Consider the following 12,739-nt stretch of genomic DNA (forward strand, 5'->3'; position numbering starts at 1 on the left):
TGAGTTAATATTATATTAAAATGATATATTATTATAATACAATTGAAAATTAAGGTAATATCAGAAAGTATCTTTGATGAATTCGAAAATCATTCTTTTTAAACGTTCAAATGAGATTCCAAGTTTTTGAAGATGACATTAAATAAGATTGATTTATTAATCATTTAGATGATGAGAATGCAATAACATATTAGTATGCTGCATTGTGTTGTAAGCTATTAGGGAACCTTTTTTTTAGTATGCTAAAATGAAACGCAAATAAGCTCAATGTTTTTTTTTTTGTCTTCCATACAGATTTTGACTACCACATAAACCTACTATTTCGTATGCATAATCAAAGTTCATAACTATTGTTCTTTAAGGAGAAATTAAATAGAATAAGTTGTTTGAAAAATCTTTCAAGAACACACATAAAAAATCGTTTGAAAATGCTAAATCATTACTACTACAATTATATACCCTAACTTTGAATCTCATCATAAACATTAACTTCATAAGAAAGCCCCAATTTTCACGATAATTTCGTGCCCAAGTTATAAAAATCAAGCAAGATATCAACGAAACATTGAATTCTATCAATAAACAAAGAAGCCCAACTCAAGGCAAGTCTAAATTTGTACCTTAAGTTAAAAGCCTACAAGCTAATCCAAGCCTCAACTTTTACCAGATCCAAAAAAGCCCTTAATTATTCTCTTGAATTTTCGAGCAAGAAAAGAAATTTTTTTTGAACAAATACCTTGGAATGGTGTGGAGGTCAGTCGATTTGGTTCTAATGAGTGACTGTATAACTACAATAACGCAATATGAGGTCTAGTTTCTAAGTTTGTCAATGTGTCCATAAGTTTATCCCTTCGCATCTTTATGCCACAAATCAAATTTTTCTGCAATATAACCCTGTTTAATTAGGAACATAATATACATTATTCAAACAAATAGAAAGCTAATCGAATATCTTTCTCTTTTTTATAAACATAAATATAATTAGTTACTTCATTTCCTAAATATCAAATTAAAATATACATATTAATATATATATATATATATATATATATATATTTTAATATTTGACCAATAAATGCATGTATAAAATAAAATTCATTAGACCAAAAAATGAATCAAGTAAATGTCGGCTACCACACTATCAATTGTTGTTATCGTTGGAATATAGTGGCTCAAGATAAATGAGTATACACTGTGTTTTGAGAATATGTATGCGTATATAATCAAGGGTCCGCCCCTGTATATAATACACCACCGTTATTTATTTTCATAATATGTATGTATATATAGTAGTATATATGTGTATATATAACAGTTTTATTATTTTTTTTATTTATTACAATTTGCATCTATGATAATTGATATGACCTAAAATACAAGTTAACTTTTTTTTTTTTTGCCTTGTGTGATTTATGAAAAGAGTAACTATATTTTAATAACATAAAATTACTAAAATATGTATACTATTATTGAAATACATAAGAATTGCTGCAGCAACGCGTAGGTCTAATGTTTGTGTTCTCGGATACAAAAACTTCGATGATTTTTGAAGAGCGCTAAACTTGTGAGTAATTTATATATTTAAAATTTATATATGCAGATATATTTCATTTGTTGAATTTTACTAATATAGGATCATGTCCCATTGAAATATAACATTGAACTTAGTTCAACATTTGGACCACCCTTGACGTAGAAATGTGATAAGTATTTTACTTCGTTGAATATGAATAAACCTAGTGCAAATAAAATAGTAAATCACACTAGAAGATTCTTATTTTAAACAAGCAATATATGCCCCAAGTTGCTGCGGAATAATTAATATATTCTAGTCCAAAAAAAAATATATATAAAGATATGTCTAGAAATATTTAGGTTTGAAAAAAATGCATTTAAAGATTTTTGAAAATATTTTTATCTTTCTGATTATTACAGAATATTATTATGTAATAATTATGATAGAATATTACATAGTTATTAGGAGATCATTACGTAGTTATTAGACATTATTATAGAATATTTTGTTAACAATTATGTTACTATGTATGTGTATACATACCCATAATCGTGAATGAGAAATACAACAATTCTTCTCCAAAACTTCTCTGATAACACTGATATAATAAAAAAATATATACGAATGAACACTACTTGTATTTAGAGTCCAATCTCTTATTTTTTTCTTTAAAAAAAAAAATTTCAGAAAAAAAAAATCACGAAACACTGTATTAATATATTTTAATTTGAAAGAAAAAATATTTAGAGATATATCCAAAAATATTTAGGTTTGAAAAAAACGTATTCAAAATTTTATAAAAATATTTTTATCTTTCTGATTAAAAAAAATCAGTGCGAATGAACACTACTTGTGTTTAGGGTCCAATATTTTATTAAAAAAAATTTAAAAATTAAAAAAAAAAATGAAACATTGTTCATTGAACAGTTTTTCGTGAGAGGGGGAGATTCCTCTAATTTATAATAATAATAATAATAATAATAATAATAATAATAATAATAATAATAATAATAATAATAATAAAATGCTAGGATGATTCGTTACTATCTTAAGAGATCTTATATTTTCTCAAGTTAATTATTTTTTTGTAATTCCTCGTATACGTGTTGGGCAGTAGTTTCTACACACTGCCACGACATTGTGCCAAACATATCAACAACAAGAAAATGATCACACAGATAATAAACTCCAATGGAATTGTGAATGGATGTAGAGTAATGTATGTATTTTCTTTATCATTAAAAATATAGTCTTCCAGATTTGTAGGAGTGTTGCTATGAAGGTGTTATACCAATAATTGATCAAAGAATCGACTTTCTTTTTTCACAAAATAAGATTCTCGTTTCAAAAATTGTACTTACAAAATGTGTAATTATAACCGATCTATCTTTTTTTTGTCTCTCTGATATGGCAAGGGAAAAACATCATTACAAGTTATGAAACTTATAAAAAGGTTGGTATAGTTATCCAATGAATAAACCATGGAATAAAATTGAAACTAAGTCTTCCAATTAATGACGAGATATATAGTTAGAAGAAACTTTAGAAGACATGACGATACATCTCCGCTAAAGATAAGAACATTTAATACAATAATAATTATGGCAACAAAGACTAATATAAGGCGAGATATGTTGTGTGATAATCGAAAAATAGTAATTAGAGTGAGAGAGATAAGGTGTAACAAATTTGGGGTTTTATACGATTAAATGAAATTGAGTAAATATGTATTTTTTTATGTCATAATTTTCACAAGGTAAAGATAACACTCCGATGGAACAAACCATGCACGATGCCTAAGCCCACAAACAGAAGCGCTCGAGTCAAGCTCTCGAAACAAAGTCCATAAGATGACCCGAACCCTCAAGTCAACTCTTTGACAAAAGTCCTCATGAAGACTCAAAATAAAGTCCATGAGTCAGCTCTTAAATCCTCATTTCATGTCAAAACGAACTCACGAGCAAGAACTATTGTAACCCGAGTTTCTCCTTCAGCCTGAGTCTTGCCTTCAACCCGAGTTTCACCTTCAACCAGAGGCTTGCCTTCAACCCGATTTTCGTCTTCAACCCGAGTTTCGCCTTCAACTTGACGCTTGACTTTAACCCAAATTTTGCCTTCAACCCATTTTAGTCATAAAACAAAGTTTGCATTTAACTCATTTTGTCCACCAAATGAGGCTTGCCGCCAACCTATTTTGGGCACAAAACAAGTCTTGCCACAAACCCATTTTGGCCATTAAACAAGTTTTTCCTCAAACACATTCTTGACCAACAAATGAGCTTTTTTGCCAACTTGATGACACTGCCAACACAAGTGTGTCACCAACCCACATGCCGATAACAACCCCCTTGAGCCACCAAACTCCAAGCTACAGCCAATGTGCATGCCGCCAACCCCCATATCACTTACATAAAACATGAAGTGATCTATGGCCAATTCAGTAACAGAGAAATAGTTTTTTTTATATAGTTATACCTCGTGAAAAACCTTATTTATATGGAAAAGGTTTGAAATTTTGTTTATGTCCAAATAAGCAAATAGGTCATGGTTGTAGGAGTCAATCCACAGCATATCGGCTTTAAGGAATGACATCATGACATAATCGTCGAGGCGAAGTAGATAACTATAAGATTGAATGGAACGATGCATAGACAAGTAAATCCCTTATGAATTCTAAGTCACTTCTTTACTATTTTTATTACTTTAATTAAGTAAGGGGATTCATCATTCGAAGGGAGGTAGACTACTCAAGATTTCAGTTTTGATTTCTTTTGGTCCACATTTCTCCAATACACAAGTAAATCTCCACATATAAATAGCCCATACATTTCACTTCCAAGGTAAATCTCTCTAGACTTGAGAAAACTCTACAAATTTCTCACCATAATTATCTTTCTCCTCTCTCTGAGAAGCATGAGGCAATCACAAATTCATTCACAAACCCACAATACAACACGACTAATATTGAGCATTGGAGCCCGCACCGAGGCCCAAGGATTCAAAGACTCAATGAGGACTGCAAAGAACTCGAAGATCCAAAGACGACTCGAAGGCTCAAAGAACCTGAAGGCTTGGAGATGGACACAAAAAATGCGAAGATCCAAGGACTCAAGAGCCCAAAGACCTAAAGATCACTAGGGACATGAAGACGACTCGACAAAACGCGCAGAGCTTGGAGACTTGAAGAACTCAAAGACTCGAAGACGAACGCGAAGAACGTGAAGACTTTAGAGTTTGAAGACTCGATGAGGAACACGAAGAACTCAAAGATCCATGGACAACTCGAAGCCTCGAAGAACCCAAAGGCTCGGAGTCGAGGACGAAGAACGCAAAGATACAAGGACTCAAGAGCCCAAAGACCCGAAGATCACAAAGGAGGCAAAGACGACTCAAAGAACACGAAGATTATGGAGACTTGGGAACTCGAAGAATCGAAGACCAATGCAAAGAATGTGAAGGTTTGGAGACTCAAATCGAGAACTAGACATGAAGGCTAGAAGATCCAAGGCTCCGAAGACTTAGAGACTCAAAGCTTGAAGACCCGAAGAATGCGAATAACAAGAAGGACACAAACACACAAATAGCATGAAGAACACGAAGGTCGACTATTGATGAAGCGGCGGTGAATTGAAAACCTCTTTCCGACGAGACAAAGACGATAAAAAGAAGAGACTCCACTACACCCCAAGCTAGGTGCAATCATAGAGGCTGGCTCTAAATTGAACTACAAATGAGGTCCTCTGACTGAATGAGGTCCTCTGGCCGATAGACGTATCCACTGTACTGAGAATTCCTCTAAGCTTGGTAAGCAAACCCGATTCCCTAGTCTGGAATCTTGATATATATGGCAATTACACAGTCAAGTCGGATACAAGATAGCATGTCCAGCGGATCGGTCTTCCACCTCGAGTCCTCAAGGGAAAACTTTCTAGAACTCAATGTGGTTTATGCATGCCCCGCCAAAACTGAAGGTCTTCATGTGGCGGGTTATTCATGGTTGCCTCCCTACTTATTGTGCTTATCCAACTGAGGGGTCGCATGCTCACAATAGTGCCCCTTATGTGGCGCTCTTGAGACAGCTTACCACGCCCTTCCAAAAGGTAAACGGGCAAAAAAGGTATGGCAGTCTACCATTTTATGTGACTAGCTACAGGGTTCCGGTGGAAAAAGTATTTACGAGTTTACTTTTGCCAACTAAGAGCACCTTAGCAAGAAGAACCGTGTATTATTTGCAGCTGTGTGCTCAACCATTTGGTGGGACAAAAATAGTTTCATTCATGGTAGAGAGGGTCTGCCCCGGTGAAGATATCTAATGCAGCTGGTGAGCGGCTGCCAAGTTTTTTTAGTGAGATATCATGAGACACAACAACAAGCAAACACCCCAAAGACAAGGTCAAATGGAAACCACCGGAACCTGGGAATATCAAGTTGAACGTGGACGCATCTGTCCCGATAGGGGGCATTTGGGGGCATCTTTCAAGGAAGCATCGAAGATGTGATCGGGGCTTTCAGCATGAAGGTTTTCAATGTCTACGAGTTGATGGTGCTGAGTGCACGGCGATGAAGGATGGTTTGCGCTTTGCAAAAATGACATCATGGTGGACGTGCTGCAATGTGACTCCTCATTAGGAGTTTCAGCAATCAACTCTGCTAGACCTACGGCAGCTCTGATGGACATAGTGGAGGATGTTCACGCACTCTTATGAGAGACTGATGAAGGTCACTACCGTTACGGTCATTGCAAGGGGACAATGCAGCCTCGAATCAAGCTTTTGTTTGTTACTCTAGGTTCTTTTTGTATTTCAAAAATTGTTATATGTGATTCTTCTGGTTATTTCCATTAATAAAAAGTTCATCTTCATATATATATATATATATATATATATATATATATATATATATATATATATATATATATATATAAAAAACAAAACAAAGCAATCAAAGAAAATTTCAAACATCAATAACTCGAGAGACTAAGAGAGACATCTGCGGAGGAAAAATAAAATAAAGATGAAAAACGTTGAACGATCTTAACTAATTTTATACATTTACATATACTTTTTAAGAAAAATTATAACAGGTAATAATGAATGCGCAACCAATACAAAAAGTAAAATAATTAATTATTTAAAGGATTTTATTTAGTGTTTACTACAAAATGTGATAGCTACAGTTTTTTTTGGCATTAATAACTCTTAGTTTTAAATGATAAGCTTTTATACTTATTTTAAATTTTTCTCTTAATATTACCTCATATTTTCATATAATTCTATACTAAAAAAATATTGATTTGGAAATAAACTTTAAACTGGTATAGATGTCTACGATTAAAAATAAAAATAATTTAGGACAACTTTGTCCAAATCCCAAAATAATATTCCAATAGTCTTAATTTATTTGTTACCGAAACCCCCAAATTTCTGTAAATTTATCAAAAAAAAATTCAAACAAGGCTAATGCCCAATAAATAGAGTGGTGGAATATTTCTTCGAATGCGGAGCTATTCACTCCACCAAGTTCTAAGCTTGAACTAAATCTTCCGAATATTTTCGGATGCATGGTAACGGAATCGTATTCGCTCAAAGTTACGAGCTACAGTGAACCCTCGTTAATGGCGGTCATGGTCGTGTTGCCAAGATGCCCAATAAACGCCATTTGGTCTCAGTTTCACGAAGCTTGTAGTGGTTTTGGCTTGAAGAATTGCTCTAGCTATGGTTTCCTCTATTCCAATCGACCTTTCGTTACCAAATTCAAGTGAGCAAATTTCACCAAGTTTACCTGGTTTATATGTTTTGTACATATTTGTAATTTATTTTCAGTTTTATGTATTATCGGAGAGTGAAATGAATCATTACTCTATTGTATTTGTTCTGTATAACCAATTCAATTTGTCATGGGATTTTGAATTGCTCATTCATTTTTGTGTAATGTAATTACACAAAAAAAAAAAGAGAGAATTTTTAGTGTTTAGATTATTGATGATGAAAATTTCATCTAAGCCAGAGAGCAAATTTGCTTTAGAATGGGTGATTTGAGTTTCCAAGCTGGCTGATCATTTTAAAGTCATTTAATTTGAGTGACATTTTCTTAGTCTGTGAGGACACCCAATTTGAGGGCTTTTTTTTTTTTTTTTTTTTTTTTTTTGGCAGGAAGATGAGTTGGTGTATTGTGAACAGTCTTGACAGTAATGCCTTGGATCCATCTTCTTCAAACGGCGGTGGCAACGGAGCAACGAGGCTAATCAGGGCGATTCAGGGTCTTCGAGACAGGTTGGGATCGAGAATTCGGGAGACACGGAAAGGCTTTCCGGTGAAGCTTCTGTTCTTCTTGGCGGGTTTTTACTGCGCCACCGCGTTCGCAACCATGATTGGCCAAACGGGCGATTGGGACATTCTCTCGGCCGCCCTCGCGGTGGTCGTGGTCGAAGGGATCGGGGCTCTCATGTACCGAGGCTCGTTCCCGTTCGTCGACAAGATCAAGAGCGTCGTTACGGTTTTCAACTACTGGAAGAACGGGCTTGCCCTCGGTCTCTTCTTGGATTCCTTCAAGTACGAGTTGGACGATGTGTTTGGATTCTCTAACCCCTCTTTTACCTTTTTGGATCTCGGGTTCGACCTGTTTTCCGTTTTCTTGTGACGCAAGGGAAAGCGCTTCTAACTGTGTGATTTCATGGTCGGTCGAGAAAAGAAAGATGAGCATGACAAAGGCGGTTTATTGGGTAAGATCTCCAATATGTACAGACAGGTTTTGGTGGCTGTATTTTGATGACTTCTCAGGGGTTTCGGTAGCAAATGATGAACTATGTAAGGCCAGTTTTTCAAAGACCTGCCTAAAGGTTTTATTTTCAATTGTTGCTATAGGTTTTATTTTAAGCAAAAAGGTTATACGGGGTTGGTTTTGTATAGACAGGGGCTTGGAAAATTATTTTGTTTCTCTTTGGAAAGAAGACCAGATTTAGTGAAATAACAGAAGGAAGAACATTTCTACATTCCTTCATTCTTTCTTTCTGGTTTGATATACTAAAGAAGGCATTTTGATTTTCATGCTAATTCCAGTTATGCAACATTCTATTTTACATTTTTATTTTGCTCATGTATTTTTATTATTTGATTGCTTTGTAAGCTCTGAAAAGTTGTATATTTGGTTATAAATTAAAAAAATAAATAAAGAAAGAACCCTGAAAAGCTCTTATCAGCCTGTGTTTTTCACTCCTCAAAACTCCTAATACAAGCCAAAGTCAGTTTAAAAAAAAAAAGGACCTGAAATGGATAACTTCGCCTCAACAAACTTCTGAAAAATCGAGCAGAACCGAGTTTTTGGGTCATTGCGACGGGATTGGAAGTTTGATGCAGAAAACTTCAATTTTTTCACACTTCACTGAGAAGAAGTTAAATCTCGCCATGGTGGACATAACTATGTTTTTATCTCATAAATCTTAAACCAGACTTCAACAATTTTCTATAAATTAACGACGTAGATAAAATATAATACATTAACAACATTGATCTTATTATTTATATCAAAATACAACTTAACTTATTACATACAAAATCAAATTAATTACATATGAACTGAACTTTCAATTACAACAACATAAATATAAATTACTTTATTAAAACTCATCAAATATGATAAATACGGACTATTCTATTTGAATCTAAAAGAGCAAATTCAGCCGATTAAAACCGGTTGAGCCACCGATTTTTTTTTTCTTCTTCAACTAAACGCTTAACCAATAACCGAAAAAACTGGTTAAGGTCAATGTCATGGTTAACATATTATTCACCATTATATACTTATACACGCAGTTCTATGTCAAGCATCGATACCAGGGCCTGGATATGCAGGTAGGCTCATTATCCGTTTGTCCTCGATCGGACCTCCGACTGTGAAATGATAAAGACTCTGAAAGTCTGAACCTTGAAGCCCAAGCACTTCATGCACTGTACAGTAGCATCAAAAGTATTTCAAGCAAACAGTACATGATGAATCAACATTATGTTCTACTTCTAATTATGAAGGTTAGAGATGAGATTAAAAATAAAAATAAAACCCTTGGGAAACAACATGATAATAAAGGAGTCTGTACCGAAATCATCAAAGTAGCAACCGATTCCGGTTGCAGAGAGGCCTATGGCATGGGCTTCAAGGTACAAGACTTGCCCTAGAACTCCGCTCTCCCAAAATAACCGAGGATACATCCAAGCTTTCTCTCGCAGAACGGGTTCGAAACGAGCTATCATGCCGAGACTGAAACACCCATCACTTGCTATTTCCTGTATACAAAACATGAACATGTTTTTAATTAGACACCACCACAAGTCATATACTTTAAGCATAAATTTTTCAAGTCAATTGTCAAATGTCATTGTCATGTCAAGGCTCACAACACAGACGAGTTTCTGTGTAAATAAAATCTCTGGTAAGCTTAAAAATCATAAGTTGAGCTGTTGATTTTTAATGGTAAACTCCCAATCATGTCTTATTTGATATGTTCAATCATACCTTTCACTTTTAGTGTCCATCACGTTCTTCCTCACAGTTTTCTGTTTAGTGAAATGCTTAACTTCATTTTTCCATCATTGTTAGAACACTATTCGTTAATCGACATTTTGGTTGATTTTTCCACGTTTTGATTTGCCAAAAAAATTAAATGCGTTCTAAACCTGTCATCTTGGTAAATTAACAAGTAAAACTCAACCATGACATAAATCTTCAACAATTAATAACACATAAAGTTAATTTAGCAAGTGATCGAAAATCCAGGGTACAGCATTGACATTAAGATCAAGCTAATACACATCATACATAAAAAAAAAAAAAATTAAAATTAAGAATCAAGAAAGCACATTGTAGTTACAGGTTACGAAAACTCACCTGGTGGCACGAGACGCGCTGTGAAAGAAGGCGATAATCGCCCGTGTCGAGCAGAAAGAGAGGAAGCTCATCGGGGCAACCCTCGGGCTTAGTCCACTCGAAACCGGGCCTCGTACAGCCCTTGAGCTCACCCAAATGCTCTTGGTTCCTCACCAAGAAATACAGCCCCGGCGAGAGCCCCTCGACCCGGTGGACGAACAGAGCCGCGTGAAGCTCCGCGTCCCATCCGAGGGCCCGGAACGGCACCGCCAGCTGTCGTTTCTGAGACTCTCCGGCGGCCACACGGCCCGAGGGAAGGCAGTGCATCAGAATCTGATAAAAGGAGGCTCTTTTCATCGAAGTTGCGCCGTCCATGTCCACCGCGCTTCTTCTCTTCCGAACAATCTCCCTCACCGTGAAATCCTTGTAAGCGCTCTCGCGGAAAGCTCCGCTGCTCCGAAACGGTTTGAGGATATCCGTTTTCGCTGAATCTCTCGGCTTTTTCACCGCCTCGGCTGTTTTGTAGATCGCGTCCCAACAAACACGCTCTTCGCTGAGAGAATTCGGGGTTCCTTCCCACTTCAAGCCCGAGAAAAACTCCTCGTTTATCGCCTCGCTCAGTCTCTCGAAATCCACGGTGAATTCCTTGACGCCACGAGGAAAGACAGCGATGATGCAATCTGGATGCTCAGACTCGAGCTCGGGAAATTCGTCTCGGCGATCCAGCCCCATCAGTTTAGCCAGATCGCCGTGCCCTAGGCCGTCGAGAACCCTAGCGTCGAGCCCCGCGGCCGCCGCCGCAACAGTCACCGCCGCGATCGCGTGACCGACGTCGTGATTGCAGTACCGGAACGCCCTCTCGCCGTACTTCCACGCCTCCCGCCAAAACACCGACGAGATTCCGACCAGGAACGAGTCCGGAGGCAGAAACTCCTCGAAGAACCGCCGCGAAACCCTAGCCCTGACCTCCAAGGCGTGCTCTTTCGGCGCGTAGTGAGCCACGAATCCCGAATCGGAATCTTTTTCCGGCGAGATGAGGTAGGCCTCGGTGGGGTGTAGATTTCCGCTGCTCGGGTTGACTCTGAGCGACCACGGCGGCGCTCGGCCGACGGTCTTCCATGCGGAGAGGGCGAGAGAGTCGTAGAAGATCTGAGAGATTAGGGATTTCGAGAGGCTAGGGTTTCGAGGTTCGACGACGGAGTTGTTGAAGATCGAGGGATACGGCGGGGTGGGTTCGAGTGCGGGCGGGTGCAGAAGAGGGACGAGTGGGACCGGGCGGTATCGGCGGAACGGGTTGGGCTGATTGGCCCAATCAAGGCCGGTGGGCCCTCTTGCGTACCCGGCGAGGGAGTGCTTCGTGGCGTGGTGGTAGCGAAGGACCTGCGACAGGGAATCCTGGCCGTCCGATTGGGGTTGTTGGGGTGCGGAGGAGGACGACATTCGTACCGATGCGGTGAAGGTTGTTGGGAAGAGAAGAAGAGTGTGGAATCGAGTGGAAGAAGAACGTAGAAGAAGGTTTGTCTTTGTCATTTTGAAATGGACTTCTCTTTTGTTTCCTGGTAAAAAAAAAAGGCGGGTTTTTTGTACATCATCTGCTCCCAGCTATTTGTATACGACTTGCATGTTCAAGGGATTCGAATTTGACATGTCGTTTTTGTTAGCACTTTTTTTTTCTTTTTTTTTTTTAGGACTTCGTCCTCCGTTAATAACGTACTGGGCCAAGCTCAGCACAGGTCAAGCGCAGCTCGAAACCGCAAAATTGGCTCAATAAGAGCAAATCATCGACCTTACATCTATCAGCAAGAATGAGATCAATAGTCCATTCATATCAATCAACAGTAGAACTAGAATCCACAATCCATTCTTTCATTAATCCACAACCCAGTCTTAAACTACAAAAGTGAATCTACACTTAACACGATCAGTCTTCGAGAGTGTTTGAAGGAAAATAATCAACTCAATTAGAGATAGATCTGCGATTCTCATTAGTTGGTAAAAAAATGTGGAGGTATGAATGATATCATGTCATTTAGGTCTAGCAATGACGTTGATGACATGTCATACAACTTTGGATCGGTATCACTTGCTCCTCAACGCACGGATGGTAAATGGTCTTCCACTTACAACTACGACTATTATCCACCAGCAAATCTCGCCGTCGATAGAATCCGACCGGTTCCAGGTTATCCCCTACACTCAATGTCTGTTGCTACAACTCAATATGAGTACGACTATCACTTGGACATGTACATTCGTGCATGTGCTCATTATATGAGTTGGTATAATATTGTATGAGCGTTGCTCACGAGCGGTTTCAAGAGTAGTTCTTTTATTTCGCTTATGTTGAAGTTGAACTATGGTATT

At 37.5% G+C, this 12,739-nt stretch overlaps 2 protein-coding genes across 2 annotated transcripts; one reads left to right on the forward strand and one right to left on the reverse strand.

The window, feature by feature from the left end:
- The first annotated feature begins 6,949 nt into the window (after positions 1 to 6,949).
- On the forward strand, positions 6,950 to 8,557 carry LOC149404861 (YCF20-like protein (DUF565)). The gene is made up of 2 exons (XM_089606403.1): positions 6,950 to 7,273; positions 7,669 to 8,557. Exons 1-2 carry the CDS (start codon positions 7,077 to 7,079, stop codon positions 8,153 to 8,155), a joined length of 684 nt encoding a protein of 227 aa, XP_089462529.1. The 5' UTR covers positions 6,950 to 7,076; the 3' UTR covers positions 8,156 to 8,557.
- A 447-nt stretch (positions 8,558 to 9,004) lies between these two features.
- LOC149404862 (nitroreductase family protein) lies at positions 9,005 to 11,937 on the reverse strand. Its single transcript, XM_089601197.1, has 3 exons — positions 10,397 to 11,937; positions 9,609 to 9,795; positions 9,005 to 9,462 (listed from the first exon to the last, which is right to left on the reverse strand). The coding sequence occupies exons 1-3, from the start codon at positions 11,903 to 11,905 to the stop codon at positions 9,335 to 9,337; spliced, it is 1,824 nt and encodes a 607-aa protein (XP_089457323.1). The 5' UTR covers positions 11,906 to 11,937; the 3' UTR covers positions 9,005 to 9,334.
- Positions 11,938 to 12,739: the final 802 nt, after the last annotated feature.

This window comes from Urtica dioica, chromosome 2 (genome assembly GCF_054948205.1).
Source record: "Urtica dioica subsp. dioica isolate 48M chromosome 2, U.dioica_male_clone48M_v1_H2, whole genome shotgun sequence".
Taxonomy (NCBI): domain Eukaryota; kingdom Viridiplantae; phylum Streptophyta; class Magnoliopsida; order Rosales; family Urticaceae; genus Urtica; species Urtica dioica.

Coding starts and splice junctions, on each gene's coding strand:
- LOC149404862 (XM_089601197.1), bottom strand. CDS start 11,905: ATGACAAAGACAAACCTTCTTCTACGTTCTTCTTCCACTCGATTCCAC. Junction 9,796..10,396: donor AGCGCGTCTCGTGCCACCAG/GTGAGTTTTCGT, acceptor TTTTGTATACAG/GAAATAGCAAGTGATGGGTG. Junction 9,463..9,608: donor TTGCTACTTTGATGATTTCG/GTACAGACTCCT, acceptor GCTACTGTACAG/TGCATGAAGTGCTTGGGCTT.
- LOC149404861 (XM_089606403.1), top strand. CDS start 7,077: ATGGTAACGGAATCGTATTCGCTCAAAGTTACGAGCTACAGTGAACCC. Junction 7,274..7,668: donor CCTTTCGTTACCAAATTCAA/GTGAGCAAATTT, acceptor TTTTTTTGGCAG/GAAGATGAGTTGGTGTATTG.